At 35.5% G+C, this 18,721-nt stretch overlaps 1 protein-coding gene across 2 annotated transcripts in view; it reads right to left on the reverse strand.

The window, feature by feature from the left end:
• The window catches only part of GRM8 (glutamate metabotropic receptor 8), a 313,712-nt gene that overhangs the window by 236,085 nt on the left and 58,906 nt on the right, over nt 1-18,721 (reverse strand). For both annotated transcript variants that reach the window (XM_088165752.1, XM_088165753.1), the window contains exon 4: nt 13,361-13,577. In XM_088165752.1, the coding sequence (XP_088021878.1) occupies nt 13,361-13,577 (217 nt within the window). The remainder of the gene's footprint in view (nt 1-13,360; nt 13,578-18,721) is intronic.

Consider the following 18,721-nt stretch of genomic DNA (forward strand, 5'->3'; position numbering starts at 1 on the left):
CCAGAGGGACTTATCACAAGCTTTCAGTGCCTGTGGCAAGTGTACATATGGGAACTGATGCTCTTCCATCACTAACACATTTCCTGAACACATCCAAATGTCCTCTTCCAAAAAGCTGTCTCCTTTAAAATTGTTTATCACAGAAAGACAAGGAAGGATAAGACAACCCCAGTTAAACTGACCTTAGTTAATGAAACTTACAATAACATAGACATTATTGTGAAAAACTGGCTATTATCACTGCTCTCTCTTTGAAAAGTCATTCTACATCTCAAATGAACATCTGCCATCACCTGAAATCCTCCTCTCCCCAGATGACCAAGAGTTTAGATTCTACCAAGGTCCACACAGGAAAAAAAGAATCCTCAAAGCTCCACGGCTTTAAAAGCCTCTGTACAGTCATCACTGTCAACTCATGTACATCTGATTAATTAAAATATCAAAACAATTAAGGAATTTAACAATGAAATGCACATTAACTACAATAAAAAGTTCATAACTATGCCACGAATACCATTCTGTAGGTTACTTCTTAATTATTAAACCAAATTCTTTGCACTTAAACAGAGGAAAAAAATAAAAACCCAACACATATTCTGCATGCATTTTAACAACAGAAAGAATAACTTCAGGTTGGTTGTGGACACTGTTAGAGAGCTAGAAAAATTACAACCTGGAAAATCACATTCGGGCCGGAGCTTCACCTGCTCTCTCAGCTCCATTCCCAGGCTGATAAGTTTGTTCAGCTTCAGTTAGGGAGAATTTCTCCCAGGATGATAATCTGGTTAAAAAAGAATGGAATTCATAATAGAGATTAGCACCCGGTGTTGACTGTGGGACCCATTTTGAAGTGCTGTCCCATGGACGTTTTTCCCAATTATCCAATGAGCTACTGTCTTGTCTTAGCTCTGCAGAACATGCTTTAAATATGGGTTGTCCGCTCAATAAAGATGGTCTTTTTTCTCTAAAGAGGCCCGTGTGTGTTGCTGTTCTTGCTTTCTCTCTCTCTGCAGCACAGTAACCACAGCTGGCTCTAACTTTTCACTTCTGTGAAAGGGGAATTATAATTTACAAAGACAATGATACTGTGAAAATAAAAACCAAAAACAGTAACTAACCAAAATATCTTAATCAAAGATTATTAATATTTCTACCTCCTGAATAAGCTTTGAAATTATTTAATCCATAAAATGCCACAATATAATGGAACTAATCATGAAGTTTGACAATTCGTATAAATTGACCAGAATGATTATCTGCAATTTAAGTGCAGGTAAAATACTTACAATCATATAACTCAATTCACTGGCCCTAGGAAACGTTGTAATGCATCTCACAGCAAATCCAATGTGCCAGCAGAATGTATGACAGTGCACGTGGCAGAGTGCATGCAGACGTACTGCCTCTGTCTGGCTCCTGTCTGAACACAGGAGCAAAAAAGGGCTCCCTTTGTGCTTTATTCCCTTTATCTATGGGAACTCTGCAAAGTGACCAAAGAACTGGGCAGGCTCTGATGAGTTATACAGCCTCCCATTTTACCATGAAAGCAGGGTTCCATACCAAACTTTAGCTTAAACTTTTATAAAATGAAGGTTGCTTATTTCCTGGGACTACCAAATACCATTCTCTCTCATCATTTTAGGTCCCAAGATGTTTCAGGATTTGCATGCTATATCAAAGGAAGGGGTCCATGCAGAATATAAATAGACACCCACCCACCTTCAAAAATAAAGGAAAATAGTTTAAAAGGAAGATAGGAATCACTACAAAAAATAAAGAACTTCACCACAAGTTTTGTTCAGACTTTTTGTTCCCATTTTTAAAAGAAAACAGATCTTGACTTAGCACTCCTGTAAACAGGTGTGGTTGAGCTTACCTTAGAGAGCATTAACATCCTCAGGATTAATTACATCATACAATTCTCATGGACCATTTAAAACATTTTCAGCATAAATGTTTGTTGAGATATCTTTTTTTTCTTAGCCCTCCATCCCTCTCCTAACACCTACAAATTACACAGATGCATGCATTTCAATGGACTCGGTCCTCAATTTTGAAATCTACAAACCCCTTGTTCTTGTGTTTGCAAGGGGGTTGAAATTTTGTTCCTCTCTCTATGACAACCCAATCACAGCACTTCAGCAAGCATCCCAAGGAGATGACGACTTATGAGGCATCAGAAGGGCAATCTGCGTTTCTGTACGCTACTGTAGAGTATGCTCCATATGGATGTGGCAGGAAAATTTTGGGATGCATACAGGGATTTATCTGCATGACACCTCTGCTACTCAAGGGTATTGTTTTGTAACTCATTCTCTTGATTAATTGTCCAGTCAAAATATTCTGCTTTTATGAAGAATATTAAAGACAGACTGGCAATTTTGTTAGAATGTCAGCATTTAAAACAATTAGTTCTCTTTCTTTTTCATCTAGAAACTGATGAAAAGTCTCTAATCATTATGTGTTTAAGAAAGTAGAGGAATGAACAACTCTGTTTTCATCATACACAACTCTGTCCTTGAAAGGACCTAAGTAACACTTTGTTTTCCGGCAAGAGAAAAAAATATTATCCTTTTTCACAAGTTTTGAGTTTTCACAATATGCATATTTCTGCCATCCCAGTTTAAAGTGGTGGTATCACAGCTTGAAATTTGCATAAAAATCATGCATTTATAAGATAAAAGAAAAAAAATCAATGCAGGAGTCTTTCCAAATATTAGTGAGGCATACACATATGCATGTTTTTTCTAAAACAAGAGCAATTATTTGAAATATCATTCTTTGAACAGAATTCCACTGATTTCTAGCTAATAGAAGTGAGGGAATGACTTGTATCTGAAGGGTTACCCCAGTGTGAACATCCAAGAGAGAGCTGTTACTGCTAAGCTACCCCACTAAATGTTTAATAGCAAACATGTGCTTACTGTGACTCAGGGCTCAATATGGGCCCCTGCTCTTCAACAACAGAAAGAAAATAAGTAAAATGAAGACAAGAATATCTGTTTGACATTTACAATCAGACATTCTTTGCATTTAATCTTGCAAGAATACTGTCAGCATTGTAACATTCAACTCAGTCAACCCTCCTACATCATTCAGAAGAGCAAAGCTCAAGAATTTTGTATTAGCATGGCATATAAAAAATAGCAGCCAGTGACAAAACAAACAGTAGAACAAGTAGGGAAAGTCATAAAGAAATAAAATGAGAGGTGAAAATCCCACTGGCAAAGCCCAGAACACATTGAAATTTACCATAACATAAAGGAAAAAAGATAGCAGGCATCTCCTACTATCATCTACCTAACCACTGAGGTAGAGGTATCATAGTACAGTAAATAACAATGGACATAAAGTCACATACCTATTACATAAAAATAGAATGATGAATAGCTGTTTTCTCACTTTGCTTTCTCTTCAGAGAGGGGAAAAAAAAAGAAAGAAAAAAAAGAACAGCCCTGTCTGCTTTCATAGTTTCACAGATATCCATAGGACTGGCCAGGAAAGTAGACTATATATCATGCACGTACACCATTTATTAACAATATTTAGCCTAGGGAAGGAAGGAAAGATAATTATTGGGTAGCATTTATGTTTATGATTTTTTAATAGATATTACCATTCAGACAAAATTGTTGAAAAACCTTGAAAACGAAGTCTCAGAAGTCTCAGTTGCATTTGTTCTTTTTTTTCTTCTTAATATCAGAAGGCATAATTGCAAAGCCATCAGATGAAATATTTATTTTCTGTTTCATTTTATAGCTTTCAAAACTAAAATTATACTGAAATCTTAACAAAATATACTTCAGCTGTAATACAGAAGTTTGTATAAAAATCATAATGCAGTTTGCCTCTGTCTCAATTCATAAACTCTCTGTTGTCAAAAGTTCTGAAGAAAGAGAAATTCCAAGTTCCATTTAGGGCTAATCTAGACCATGGGCTATGTGACTGAGTCAGGGCTTCATGTGCAGCTGGACAATCACAAAAATTCAACTTGGCAAAATTACCAACCCTCATACTACTAGTACCAAAGGCTCAGCAGCAGATATGATCCTACATAGTTTAAAGCACCTTGAAGAATAAATGCATTCAGGAGAGGCAGACAGTTGTACAAGATATAAGGAAAATTCAAATATGTCTGCATTCTGCTCCTAGTATTGAGATTGCATGCAATGGTACTTAACTACCAAAACTGATGTATCATCTTTGCATAAAGATTATTAACATTCACAATACAGTTTTTAGATGACTTTTGGATGAACAGTTAGAAACTGGGGAGTGGGGTGATAGAAGAGACTCTGAGCATCCACAATAGCGAGTAGAAGGAATAGGTAGAAACAGTCAAAACTCAGAACTGGAAAAGGCTAATAAACGTGCTCTAGAAATGCCACTAGGGTTTGATCTGTATAGCACAATTCACTTCAAAAGAAGAGGGAGTATATTGAATAGAAAGATTGGAAATTTTGAAAACTATAAAATTATTTGAAATAAACAAGAGCAGAGAGAGGAAACAAAGTATTCACAAAGATAGATAAACAAGTATGTAATAGGAAAACATTGGCTATTGACAAATACAGTGGAGAACAGGCTGGCAGAAATACCTGGAATCGTTCACACACATCATTGGGCTCTAAATCAGCTGTTGCCATTTGTTAATAAACTCTGAGTGTCAGAACAGATTGCTTTTGAAATAATTTGCTTGATATCCAGCAGCCAACAGAAAAAGCTTACAATTTGTCAGGATGCATAAAGATTGGGGCTGAGAATAAAAATGAAATTACAATGACACTACATAAATCAAAAGTAAATCTTTACTTGGCGTGTTCAGTCATAGCTACATATCTTAACAGAGATATAAATGAAATGAAGGATCCAGGAAGTGACTACAGAAATCATTAAACTGTAATTACTTCGTATCTTATAACCCAGAGTGTAAGAAGGCACATTATGAAGGAGGTTAGCTGGATTCTCCTGCATACCATTTGTAGCATCCAAACAAGAGAATACTTAACAAGTGAGGTTGAAATAGTAACAGAAAGGAATTATAATGGATATGTATTTTCATGCTTCATGAAACCTAAGTATCAGCCACTAAATACCTGGGGTTACAGAATAACTCCTTGGATAAGTATTTCTGCCAATGACTAAGTAAGATTTTGGTGTCTTTCTGTTCCATGTATTGAGGCCACCACTGGAGACAAGATATTGACTTGCAGTGTCTGGCTCAGTCTGACAGTTCCAGTGCTTCATTGTTTTAACTGCAGCCACAGATCACAAAAGAGCTGATAGTAAGAGTATATTGCTAATATCAATCATGAGGCATTGTTCACACAATTTTTAAAACTTACAGTTCTCCAGGTAGAAAGCAAAGCCTTCCAAAAATGCTAAATATTTAAAACTAATAATAACCATTTCAAGACCAAAAAAACCATAGAGAGACAAAAGAAATTCTCAGAAAACTCAAGAGCCTCAACCATTTTTCTTTATCAAGTGTATCTTCTTAACATGAATGAGACTGATTGTAGATCACAGAAGACCCTGAGACTGGCTCAGCTGGTGAGAGCATGATGCTAATAACACCAAGCTTGTGAAGATTCAATCCCTGCATGGGTCATTCACCTAAGAAATGGATTTTATGATCCCTGTGGGTCCCTTCCAATTCAGAATATTCTGTGACATCAGAAACAGTTCTTCCTGACAGGAGCATAGTCAAGACTATAATTTAAATGCTGTGAACCCTTTGACATGTTAACAAAAGAATCATGTGAATACAGCCCAAGTCCATGTCACCATGGTCCTTCCTGTCAGTTTTACTCAGATGGTGCCCTTAAATACAGGCTTTCCTTACAAAAGTCTGCATGCCAGGAAAGCAAAACCATTAAATGTTGGCAAAGTTCACTCATACAGGCTCTGATCAAGGCTATGCCATAGTCGGCCTGTTTGATCTCTGATTCATTCACACCACTGCAACACAGAAGGTGCTTGGCTGAATCTTGTGCGAAAACAAGCTTTCTGCAGAAGGGACAATAACAGAAGTTCATGTAAAAAAAAGAGGACAGGAACTCAGTTCTTGATAAAGGGGGGGGTGAAATTTCACTTATGGAAAAATTTGTAAAGCTTCTGGGACTTATTATTAAGAGATTTTTGAGATTTATTTTTTAAAAAATGAAGCACTATCACCATGGAATATAAGCTTTTTTTTTCTAATAGCTCTCTGTCTTTCACCACAAAAACATCATAATACAAACACAAAGCATGGGTAGCTTTGTTCACATCACAAATCCTATCGTGCGTCCTTGATGATTACCTTTCCAGTATCCACTTTACAAATACTTGTCCTTAAAACAAGAAAATCCACTGGTATTAACTGAGCTAAAATCCCCTTCCTGTTAATGGAACCGTGTGAAATTTGGTTATAAACAACTAGAATGACTACATTTGCTAACGTTTCTTTCACATGAGTTTTTAATTATGTGTGAATTGTTTGCTCTGGGAGTCCTAGCAAAAAAAAGTCACAAAGTCTATGAGTAGCTACAAGCTCAATGGTAATACATACCAATACACAGAAGAGCAACACTGGAGAAATTTTATTCCTGTCATCTCAGTGATCGGATGACCTCTTAAAACCTATATATTTATCTTTTGATTTCAGAATTTTTAATAACAGTTTATATGGCCAGAAAAGATCCTTTATAATCAAAAATGCCTTAAGCGTAATATAGACTACAGTTTACGCAGTGATTTCTGAACTTGGCCTTCCTTTTTAGAAAGATTTTACCTAATGATTTAAACCTCAAATAAATACCATTATCCCTTAGTGCTTTTAAAATGCCTTTTCACATCTAATATTAAAAAGCACACCTTACATCTATTTGAAATGGCTTCCCTAAAACTACTGATTTCAGTTTATACACTAAGACTTTTAAGTCTGCAAAGAGGAAAGCTCCTCATTTGAAAGAGCAGATTTCTTCATGAAAAAGTATGTTCATTATGGGCATCACACATTTTATTTCAACAAAATTAGTTTAAAAATTAGATTCCACAAAAATATTAAGATTGTTTGCTTAAAATTAGCATGATCACATTTATATTTTTGTTTGTATTTTTACATTTTAAAAAATTGAACTAGATATCATGACTAAGTTATGAGGTTTGAAATGGCTACAAACACATCAAAGCACTAAAAGCACTGATGAAATAAACTTTCCTGGACATCTTTATTATTCTTTGAATTTGTGTTCACAACCAATGCAAATATCTGGCATTCATATGAAGCAAAAGGAAGAAAAGTCTTACTACAGAGACTTCTGTAGTACTTATAGTACTACACCTAGTGAGCTTCCTATAGGACATTTTAAAAGTGACTTAACTAATTGACTGAAAAAGAAAGACCTCAAGAGAATTAAAGGCTCTCTTCCTACAATTACTGGAGGGTCAGAGAGCACACACAGAAAATATGTTTACTGCTCTGAGATATCTCCCTAAAACTATAGAGAAAAAAATAATTATAGCTAAAGAATATCATATTGATTAGCACCACTGAGAGAAATTTAAATAGTGCTTCATTTTAAATCCCTATAAATTATACTGGTTTTTATCAGGTACTAATTAGTACAAATATTAAAAACTGCTGGAGTAATTTTCAAGCTTTTGCAATATTAATACACCTACCATCTGATTTTGTAATTTTTCAGCTTTACTTTGAAGCTCCTGTAGCCAATTATATAGTGTTATTATTAATTACAGCTTGCAGCTTGAAATACAGTGCTATCAATAGAATTTTATCTGCATAAATATGAAAATAAAACTTAAAATTGAATTAAACTGCTTACCCTTAGCTAGGGTATGTTAGAATATTATTAGTTGTGAAAATTAATTTGTTATGCCTGAAAACAGACTTTAAAGCAGAAATATCTCTGGGGAAAAGGTTACATTTCATGTATTGTATTTCTTTCATCTTCATGTTGCAAGATTTTTTAATCTTCTATTAAACACTATCTTGGGGGTGTGGGAGAAGTCCATTCATCTTACTTAACAAAATACAAAAAGCTTTAGCTTTATATCAAATGTGTGCAGAGATTACTGCAGGAAATGTGAACTAATCTTAACAGCAACCCACCTTTTTTCTAAATTATCAATCAAAGTCTAAGTGGAAAGGAAATGGCACACCCCTTAAGTTTTATTTTCCTGCTCAAAGCTCCTTCTCCACTTCCCAGTAAGTCTTCCACTTTCCTCACTGACAATTTGAAGTCCAAAAATTGTGAAAGGTAATTCTGCCTCTCTGGAGACATTCAAAACCCACCTGGACGTATTCCTCTGTAACCTGCTCTAGGTGACCCTGCCTTGGAAGGGAATCGGACTGATGATCCTCAGAACCACTTCTAACCCTAACTATTCTGTGACTCTTCTGTGAAGAAGTAATCCAATAATTTGGATAAAAGCAGAGGTACAATGCACAAATGTAAACACCTTGAATGCACTGACAAGAGACAAACATGATCTAAGAACCTTGTCAAAGAAATGTCACAGACCATTCCCTCTGTAAACAAAATACAGCTGCCTGTGTTGAAGTCTGAAACAGACAAAGCTAGTGTAGCATTCATTCAGCTCATGCATTCATTGTCATTAATATATAGTTTTCATTGTCACTGTAATGATACAATATTATGAAAGATCATAAAGTAATTGTAGTCCCTCCTTGGAAAAATGCTGTTAACTGCAATTTGCCAGTATAAAAGGAGTAGGCAAAACTGCAGAACCTTGTTCCTAAAAAAACATGTATTCAAGGTCACACCCTGATATTAAGTGCATCGTTCTTTCCTGGAATAATGCTGCTATGAAGCTGTTATTTTGACCAGTCAAAGATTAAAAAAATGCTCTTTGATTAAATGTCCTTGCTGTCTTTTTTACAGCTCTGTCAAGACGTGCAAAATCAACTTACAAGCAAAAAGGAGCAAGCAGTGCTGAAGTTTCACTTGTTCTTAATGATCAGCTCTGCTACCTGCCTTTACAATTTTTACCTCCTCTTCTAAGAGTTTAATAAGTAAGTGTTTCACTGCCAGTACCTATCAGCAGTTGACCAATTGTGGTGAATTGTGGTGTCATGTAGCATTTCATATATTGTTTGTAGATTCGTTACATTTTCCAGCACAAACATCGCACTGTGCAAGAATGCTGAACTCAAAGAGATTTGAATCAAATTCTTTTGTATTTTGGAAAAAAAAAGGGAAAAGCATCCCATGATTTTCTCTCTAATGGTAAACTCATTTGTTTCTAATAACAGGCAAAATGAACCATTAAAAGAAAGTTGAATCAGAAACTTTCCAACATTTATTTGGTCAAAGATAATGAACAGAAAAAACAGAAGACTAATATTTAGCACGACAGTTTAATGAAGACTTGGTAAAATGTGCTCCCTTTTTTTCTTCATTTTAGTTTGTATCGGTGAGTCAAGTTTCAGTTTAATGCTTAAACTCTTAAGCAATTAGTATGAATTCATTCCTTTGGTCAATGTACCAAAATGATTTGATCATGATGTCAAAATGATTACAGCGGTATCATTAACTTTTTAATAGGAGTAGAAAATTCTGTAAATTTAATCATTGTCTTCAAACAATGCATGGAAGAATGATTTGGAATAATCTCCTTCCAATCGTTGTCATGTAAAATATTTAATTTCCAGTTCTGCTTTGTCCCAGACAGGGTCTTTGTCACTAAAATGAGAGCAGATTTTGATATGTGATATATTTGGTGACACGTCAGGGTGGCACCACTTTGACCTTTTCAGTATTCCACATTTCATTTTGGAGCCTGTTTCTTCCTTTTGCTTCTATTACTGATCAAGAAATAGAAGTTGAACAGAGGGCCAATCCAACTGGAAATTAGAGTCAAAGGGTCAAAATTATATTAAATAAGTACATTAAATTAATCTGTCTATTAAAATTAGGTAAAACCCTATCCCTTTTTCAACTCTCCTTTAAAAAACAATACAAATAATAAACCAAAGATACAAGGTTTCCTATTTATATTTTCAAATCTGCTATCTCACATGTCCTCTCATACACTAATTTTTTTTCAGAAATTAATATATCAATATTTTTCACATCTTTTCCTCATTTTTGTTTGCTTTTCATTATGCTGATCTTCATATTAATTTTGCTTCCAGCTATTGGCTACATATCTTAAACAGGACACAAAGTACTCAGCAAGGAGTTGAGCTATTGTGTACATTTGTATGCCAGCTGCACAAGAGGCACAGTGCCCCGATTAGGTTCTCTTTGTTCTCTTCTCACTGTTTATTAACATAGACCTGGCAAGTTTTGCTGTTGTGTGCAGTCTTACACTATGTGATGATTTTTGTAAACCTACATAGACTCTATACTCTCAGACCTCATTGTTAGATGCTATTCAGTTTCCATTTTAAAAGCATTTCCAGCCCTATGGCTCAGATGAAGTCTTGAAGACAACGGATAACAGGATCAGGCTGGAAGGGACATTAAGAAATCATCCATTCCACCTCCCAGCCCCAAGCAAGAGCTAAGTACACTTACATAATCACTGGGCAGGTGTTCATCTAATGCATTCTCGTGGATCCTTATCAATGGAAGTTCCAAAATGTCCCCAGGCAAGCTGGTGTAATACTTAATGTCTTAGCCCCTTTTAAAGTTTTTCTCCAAACGTAGACAGAATCATGCTAAAGATTAATTTCATTATTTCTGTTTACATACACTATGTTTGGATGAACAATGGTCCTCTACCTTTCTGCAAAAGCCTATTTGAAAACATTATTTTCTACCACCTCTTCTTAGTCAACTCTTCTTCAGGTGAACTAAGCTCCCCTGCTCAGCTGTTCCTCACAGACCACACTTTCGAGATTCATCTTTATTCTTGCTTGCTTGAGAAGTTTCACCTTTTCTGAAGTGAGGGACATAACTTGTATTGAGTCAAAATGGCATTCTACAACTGACAGACAAATTGGAGGATTTCTCAAATTATTTTACAGATGTTATGTCCACCTGCATGTTCCATTAAAACATGAGGAGTATAGGTTATAATTTACTATCATCCCTGCATCATTATTTAAAATAGTATTTTCTGATCAGTCTGTTGGAATTCCTTATTGCACAGACCCTTCTCACAAAAAGAAACCAAATGTTGGTGTCTTAAATTTGTCCTTTTCCAGACAATGTTTTCAGATTTGGATAAGGATTTCTTCTAGATACTCTCCTGGTCCTAGTCTTAGTCCTGCTGACCTTAAAGTAACCTCCACATTTTACACTAATCTTCATTCCAAGCCCATCTGGGTTAAACATGAAAATATTGGCTAGTACCTGATCCAGCTTAAACAACTGCCAAATAACACACAGCACATTCTTTCATTTTAACAGAAATCATTGCTAATTGCTCTCTGAGAAAAGTTTGCTAAATAGGTCTGCATCCAGCCTATTTACACCTAGATCACAATTGCCAAATTTGCTCAGGAGAATACTGTATGTGACAATTGAGATAATATTGCAAAATTTGAGAGATGTGACACACACAAGTGCTTTTTCTCCAGCAATAAGCTGTTATCCTGTCAAAGAAAATTATTAGATGGATTTGATACTGTTTTTTTCTTGACAATTCTGCACTGGTTATCAATCATGTCCCTGTGGTTATATATTATTTACCTGATTGTTTACCTGAGTATTTTTCTAGGAAATAAAAAATACTTGTCTGTCCTGCCTCCCTCTGCTTTCCTTCTTCACAGCCATGAGAGTCCCTGATACCCACAATAGTTGGTAAGTTGCTGGGAGTACAGAGGTTGCCAAAAATCAAGTGTTCTAATAGAAACATAAATCACAAGGGGAAAAAAACTCAAACCACTAATCACAATTTATTCTGCTTCTTGGTGTTACACAGATCTTATAATGTTTAGGACACCTATTCATGATTCTAACTGCTTTGAATTCACAATCCTGTTAATAATATTTATTTCTTGTACCTCATTCATGTTAATTATTTACCAAATTACAATAGACTTTTTTATTCCAGGATCAATGAAGATCCAGCTGAGACAAACTCAAGTAATTGTGATAAGGTAATTACAGCTTTTGCTTGTACCTATCTAAAGTTCTCTCATACTTTTGGAAATGAAAAACAGTAAAAAGTCCTGTATTTTATTTGTTTGCTTTCAGAACTCAGTATTGTGTTGCAGATGGCTTCAAGAAAAAATTCTTTTTCAGCCAATGAATTTAGTGAGCATCTGGGGAAGCCAATCTATTTGCCATAGATGAACCATTTCTTTTAGATATGGGCTGTGAAAGAATTATCCATGCCTTTGCTAACCCCAGAACAAAGCAACATACAGTAGACAGCTTTGGCTCTCCCATGAAGACACCTAGGAGCTGCTAGCAATGATCAGAATTTATCAGTTAAATGAGTGAGCATATTACATACACTGGTTCCGTAATGTCACGAATGGCTGTAGTTCCATTCTACAACCAGGTTCTTGCAAGTAATCACGTACCTTTATGGTTCAAGCATAAGTACTTGAAACACACATGTGCCTTCCTATATGACAGAGATGCTCTCTATATTCACATGTAGTTAGTGAAAGCAGGAGATATATTTTCTCACCCAAGCTGATTCAAAACAACTGGAGTTTATATTTACATTTCCTGAAAATTATCTAGTAGATTAATCCAGCTTTCTGAGGAAAGACAGGAAGATTGTTTGAGGGGCAGGAGGGAAGGAAGGGTGTTGTCATTTAACAGTGTACTTTGTGAAATACCAATTCCATCCTCTTTCAAACTACCTGCTACTCATCATCTTGGTGCCTAAAACCTACTGTTCCTGAGAAACAGCCATTTTTTCAGGTCAGAAAATCTATGAAAGTGTAAAAAAGAAATTTTTAAAGGATCAAAGGATCTTAAATATACTTCTCATAGTGCCTATATTTGTACAGCACATTTTATTATGAAGGAAAAATGGAAAGGTTATGTCATTTACTTCAGAGTGGAGGGGTTTTGTTGTTTTTAAAATTCATCAAAATTAAAACCTCTAGGTTTATCTGTGCTGGAACACGGAAAAAGCTCTCGTTGGACCATAATTTTCTTAATCAAAAATTGTATCTCCTCAAATCTGGCTGTAGCTCAGCCCCTAAGTTATCAAGGAGCTGCCCCTTCCCAAAAGGGTCAAATGATACCTATTTTTTGCCTCTCTTCTTAAATTGCTGCCAGAATTGCCATCTTGGCAGACACGCAAGAAGCAAAATCCCCCACTTGAGTCCAGGTAACACACCCAGGGGTGCTCTGATCACACGGCACGCACCTAGTCAGAACCCAGCCCCTGTGAATGCCAACGCCGATCAGCACACACTCACCGATTTCTCTGGAGATCTGCGTGAATGCCTCCACACCACTCTCCCCGTAGTTGCCTTCGGAAGCCAGCGTTGAGACGTAGTTCCACCCGAGGGCTGTCACGATGTCAACCATGGCCTGCGCTTGGTACGAGTCCGGCGGCACCACGCGGGAGAAGTAGTCGTACCTGGTGTTGTCGCTCAGCTCTGGAGCTGTAGATGCATAGCTGATTTGAGGTATCTGCAAACAGAATGACAACTCATGCAGGCCAACCTAGTAACGTTTTACAGCACATACTTGTACGTTTGAAAGGCTTGTAAGAGATTATACACAGGCATTGTGCAGAACCAAATATCTTGCTTTAATTAAATCAGCTGATCAGAAAGCGTCTCGGATTCTGTATAATGTCAGTCAAGCCTTATTGTGTAACACTCTCACCAAGAAATAATGCATCCAGCTTTGCTCCAGATGTCATGATTCTTGACATGTAAACATAAAAAGTTCTTTTTTTTATTCTGGTCCTACTAGAAACAAGTGAAGTAAAAAAAATAGGGGGAAAAGAAAAAGGAAGAATTCTTACTACAGAAAATGAAAAGGTCAGTTATGATGACTGTTATTCTTGAAATTTGACAAATAAAATGTGGATCATTTCCATTTGTTTTATTTATGTACATGAAAATGTGCATTACCAAAAGTTTTATAACTTTTTCAAGTTTTCTCTGCCACAGGTTTTTCATTTTCCAATTTCAATAGCTCATTGTGAATAATTTAAGAACATGAAGACTATGTATTAAATAGCAAAAGCTATCTGATGGAAAAAAAAAACAGACCAAAAAAAATTACCTTTATATGATACACATATACAGAAGAAGAAAGGTTGCAAGGATGGTAAATTTTCTAGAAAACACCTCAACATTCTTAGTAGAAACAAACCTAAATAACTGGAACACATTTTAAAATACATTATTATTCTATTAGGAAAAAAAACAAGAGTGACTTTCTGCTAACTCTTGTCTTATACAGATAGTTCAGCAATGTCCAGAAGAGACATTGTAAGCAATATCACTTATTTTGAAGAATATTTTTGATGCAAGAAAATTTAATTAACATTTATGCTAACTTAAAAAGATAATTATTTTTTTATTTAAAATGGTAAAACTGATTAAATAGTCATTAGCTTGAAATAAAAGATACTCCAATTATTGCATTGCACTGTGATCTATATTAATAAGAGGTGCTTAATTCATGTCACAAAACGTGTAACAATCTTCAAGAAAGCAATCTGAACAGAATTTCTAAGTTGATTCTCTTGAGAGACAAATTGAGCAGCACCAGACAACAGGTGATGTAGTAAATACTCTCTGTCATATTAGATGTTAGAGTAGAAAGTTTCTGTGCAATTGTTATGTTCTGTTCAGTGCTTCCTCATCAGCTCAAACTAAAAAAAGAGATTTGGAGCAAATGTAAGGAATTCAAAGAGCCTGGTCATTTACCAAACCTGCACAGACAGTGCAGATATATTCATACAGCCTGAATAAACAGTTCATTGCCTAAGGGTTGGCACAATCATTTCTCAGTCAGAAACTAACAAAATAAGCTCTTATGTATCTTGGCTGTATTCTTCGTTAATAAATTTTCTACACATGGAAATGCCTCAGAATAAAGATCTGAAATGGTGTTATAATAACAACCAAAGAGAACACAAATAAAAAGGAGAGGGGAGATCAGAGAAAAAGTTAGAGGTTATATTTCACGGAAATAAATATTACTGACAAAGAAAAAATACACCAAGTAAAACTAAAGGATAAATTGTTCTTACAAAACCTGCCTTGTAAATTCCCTTAAATTCCCTTTCTTTCAGAAAGTGTTTGAAACATCTTTACCTCTTTATAGGCAAAATATTTTTGGCCTGTAATAATACAATTATGCATATTTAGAACATATCATTGCCTTTCTAGACTCGTTCTATTACTCCCTAAAACAGGCCTCTTTTTTTACAGGTGTAAAACAGCAAAGACAACCTTTGTGATTTTACTCATTTTGCTCCTTGGCGTTCCATTTCACAAATATTATGTCATTGATCCTTTGCTGAAAGTTATTTCATCAATAATGTCAACACAATCAACATCAGCAAGAAATCTTTTAGACTGATACTTCGGCAATGAAAATCCTGAAGTCTAGACCACAGACTTACATCCATTAACTCTCTCAGTTCCTTTTTCTGCAGGCATGAGATGAATAACAAATCTGAGATGCGTGTTTGTAGGAGAATTATTGGCTCAACCACAGCAATGAGATGTTTCAGATCAAGAGATATTTTATGTACTACAAATATCACTTTTTTGGAAAATACAGAGAAGAGATGTTCCTTTCCTACTTTTCAGCTCTTTGCAGTTCAACTTCTTCCCTAGAGTTATTTCTGATAACAGTGGAAGAAAACAGAAGGCAAATACAACACAAACACAATACTCAGAAATCACTGGGCACACTAGTAAGCTTAAATCACCACTGTTTTATAACATCTGCCAGCTTTTTACTAGCAGGAAAGAATATGCCATGTGCAAGCAGGGAGAAAGACACTCTCTAAATAGTGAGCCAACCTTATGTTTGGAGAAAAAAATGGTTCTTGCAATGAAATATATAATTATTTTCCTCATTTCTTTCTGTATATATCCCTCATGGTTATAAACAACATCATGTTCAAGAATTTTCTCACGAAAATTGCAGAATTCCCACCCAGAAATGCTTCATGGACTTCCTTTTTGAAAGCAGTTTATGCAAAACTAAATAGTAACTTCCTTCCTTTCCTGCTTTTAAATGTACAGTTTTATATAGGGGTGATCTGAAAAATAGCTTTAAAATTTGGAATTTGGTTTATGCTCCAGTTACGTAGGAAGTGAAGACTCAGAATGAGACTCAAAGAAATTTTTTGGCATAAGGTCAAATTCTTTGGGTTTAGTGGTTCAATAATCCATGAATGAAAAATATATACATTAAAATGTAACAACTCTAGTTATGGACTGTAGGTTTAATAAAGCATTTTACATTTCCCCAAGTACATTTTACAAGATGGAACATAATGCTGCCTAAGCAAGGGAACTGTTATGCTCTATCAATTCAGTAATGTGTGTTTTTAAAACTCCCTAAATACAGACTGTATTTCTACTTTAAGTTCCACTAGTCTCTTGAGACATAAATTTGCATTTTGAAAGAAACCTGTAAAGAAGGTGTTTTATTTCTCATTCTAGATTTCTCTATCTAATTTTTCAAAATTAAATACAATACCTGTAACATTTACATTGTATTTAAGTGGTATATATCAGTGTTAATGGTTTATTTCCTTCTCTCTTGGGGAAAAAAATTGATTATATAACCACATTTGAATTGGTTCTTGCACAACATCTGTCACATTCACTGACAGTTCCTAAAAGCATTCATGTTTGATTGTTCATTGATATGATTTTTCTAGTCTTTCCTGTCCTATGGTTTAGCCACTCTCTTCCAATAACATATAACCTGCTGATAAACTCAACTTCTAGTGGGTGACAGACTTGAAGTCTTTGAAATTAATATATAGATTAATTCATAGAAGCCTTATTTTTATTCTTTTTAAACCTCAAGCTATCTATTAAATGCTGAAAATAAAAAAAAATTTAGTGTGATGTTTTAAAACAATATCCAGTTTTAGTTTCGTACTGATCTTAACCCTGAACTACTGCTGAAACGACTCGTGATCCCTCAGCGCTTTAATCTAAGTCAGTGGTCGCTCATTTTGTTCTATTGTTCAGCCACTGGCATAAAAAAACTATACAGCATGCTTAAAAAATAAAACAATTCGGAGAAAATCAAACAAAACTGAACTAAATCCAACACACACTCACACAAAATTGCTGATAACTAAGCAGAACACCTAATCCTTGAAGATAGATCCACTAAAACCCGACTCTTCTGGACTACTGATTTTGGCATGAATCTATCTGTAAACATCTCCTAGCTGATTTAAAATCTGTCTCTAAAGATCATCTCTTCCCAGAGGATTAGAGAAGCAGAAGTGACCATCCACAAGCATGACTGTGGCAGCTCTCCAAAGCAGGAATGACATCAGTACAAGACAAGCACAGAGTGTTACTACAAAACAGACTTGTACTCCCTCATGGAGGAAGTGTGGACAACTTCAGGAGTGTCGAAGGCAGCTAATGTAACTTTCCATTTATTTCAGCATAGTGGTAAACCACTTTTAGCTCCTCATACACTGAGAACAAAAGCCACCCACTAGTCCTGAATTCAGGACTATTCATAGAGGAACATTCCTGTGAATCTGTCTGGGGGGTCAGTGCTGGGGTCCAAACCCAAAAGTACAGAAGAGTTGTACTGAGGATGGCAGAGGAAACAACACAACCCAGCTGTGCCCTTCCAGGAGAATGTCATCACCAAAGCAGGCAGTTTTTAGCATGCTTTCTCTTGAATTACATGCTCTCCAAGTTTAAGGCAAAAGTTCACTAGTACCCTTTTACTGAGCTTTCAAATCCATTTGCATGCTACATTTGACAATGTAAAGCATCAGCTGGCCATTTCATATGCCATCTTCCTTCACACAATCTTCCAGCTGAAAGCATGATTTGGGAACAAAATAGAGAGTGAAATGAGCAAATCTCATAAGGAAAAAGACTTGAGAAAGGAATCACTATCAATTTTAAAAACTAGACATTATGAGTTACACTCACAGCAATAACTATGTTGTACAGTCACACAGAGTAAAGGGCTTAAATCACTCACATCTTCAGTTTCACTACCCAATCAGTCCTATCCCAAACTTTAACATATCAGCTAGCATTGTATTTCTCTTTTCCATTCTCTCATCACTGAGCCATCTTTTTTTTTTTTCCTGAGGAATATTAACAGTAGCACATTAAAAATAGTAATACTTGCAACTAAAAAAACTGAAGTCAATAAATTTTAAGTTAATGACTACTCAATATCAACTGGCATTTTACCACCAACTAATACAGCTTGCAAAGGAGTTAAAGTACTCGGAATAAAATTTGACTGTGGAAACATGTTTTCAACTTGATGATGTTTTGAATTTTAAATATTTATCATTAATCATTAATGGCCCTGTCTCTTCAAGATTTTTATTCCCTCTTCTGTACAGCAAAAAAGTTATTTGTGAGTACAAAAAATTCACAGCAGCAAAAGGAATCCTCGGGGCCTAAATATTGAACAGTTGCAGGAGGAGAGCTGAGGTCACCATACTTAGGCTATTAGTGACATTTTTAAATTGCCATCAGCCAGAACACCATCTTAGTTTGCTCTTGCTTCTGAAAAACGTCAGTCTGCAACACAGTAATACCAAAGTCATTCAGGAGGGACATTCAAGATTTAAA

Source organism: Sturnus vulgaris, chromosome 5, assembly GCF_052056855.1.
Source record: "Sturnus vulgaris isolate bStuVul1 chromosome 5, bStuVul1.hap1, whole genome shotgun sequence".
In the NCBI taxonomy this organism is placed as follows: domain Eukaryota; kingdom Metazoa; phylum Chordata; class Aves; order Passeriformes; family Sturnidae; genus Sturnus; species Sturnus vulgaris.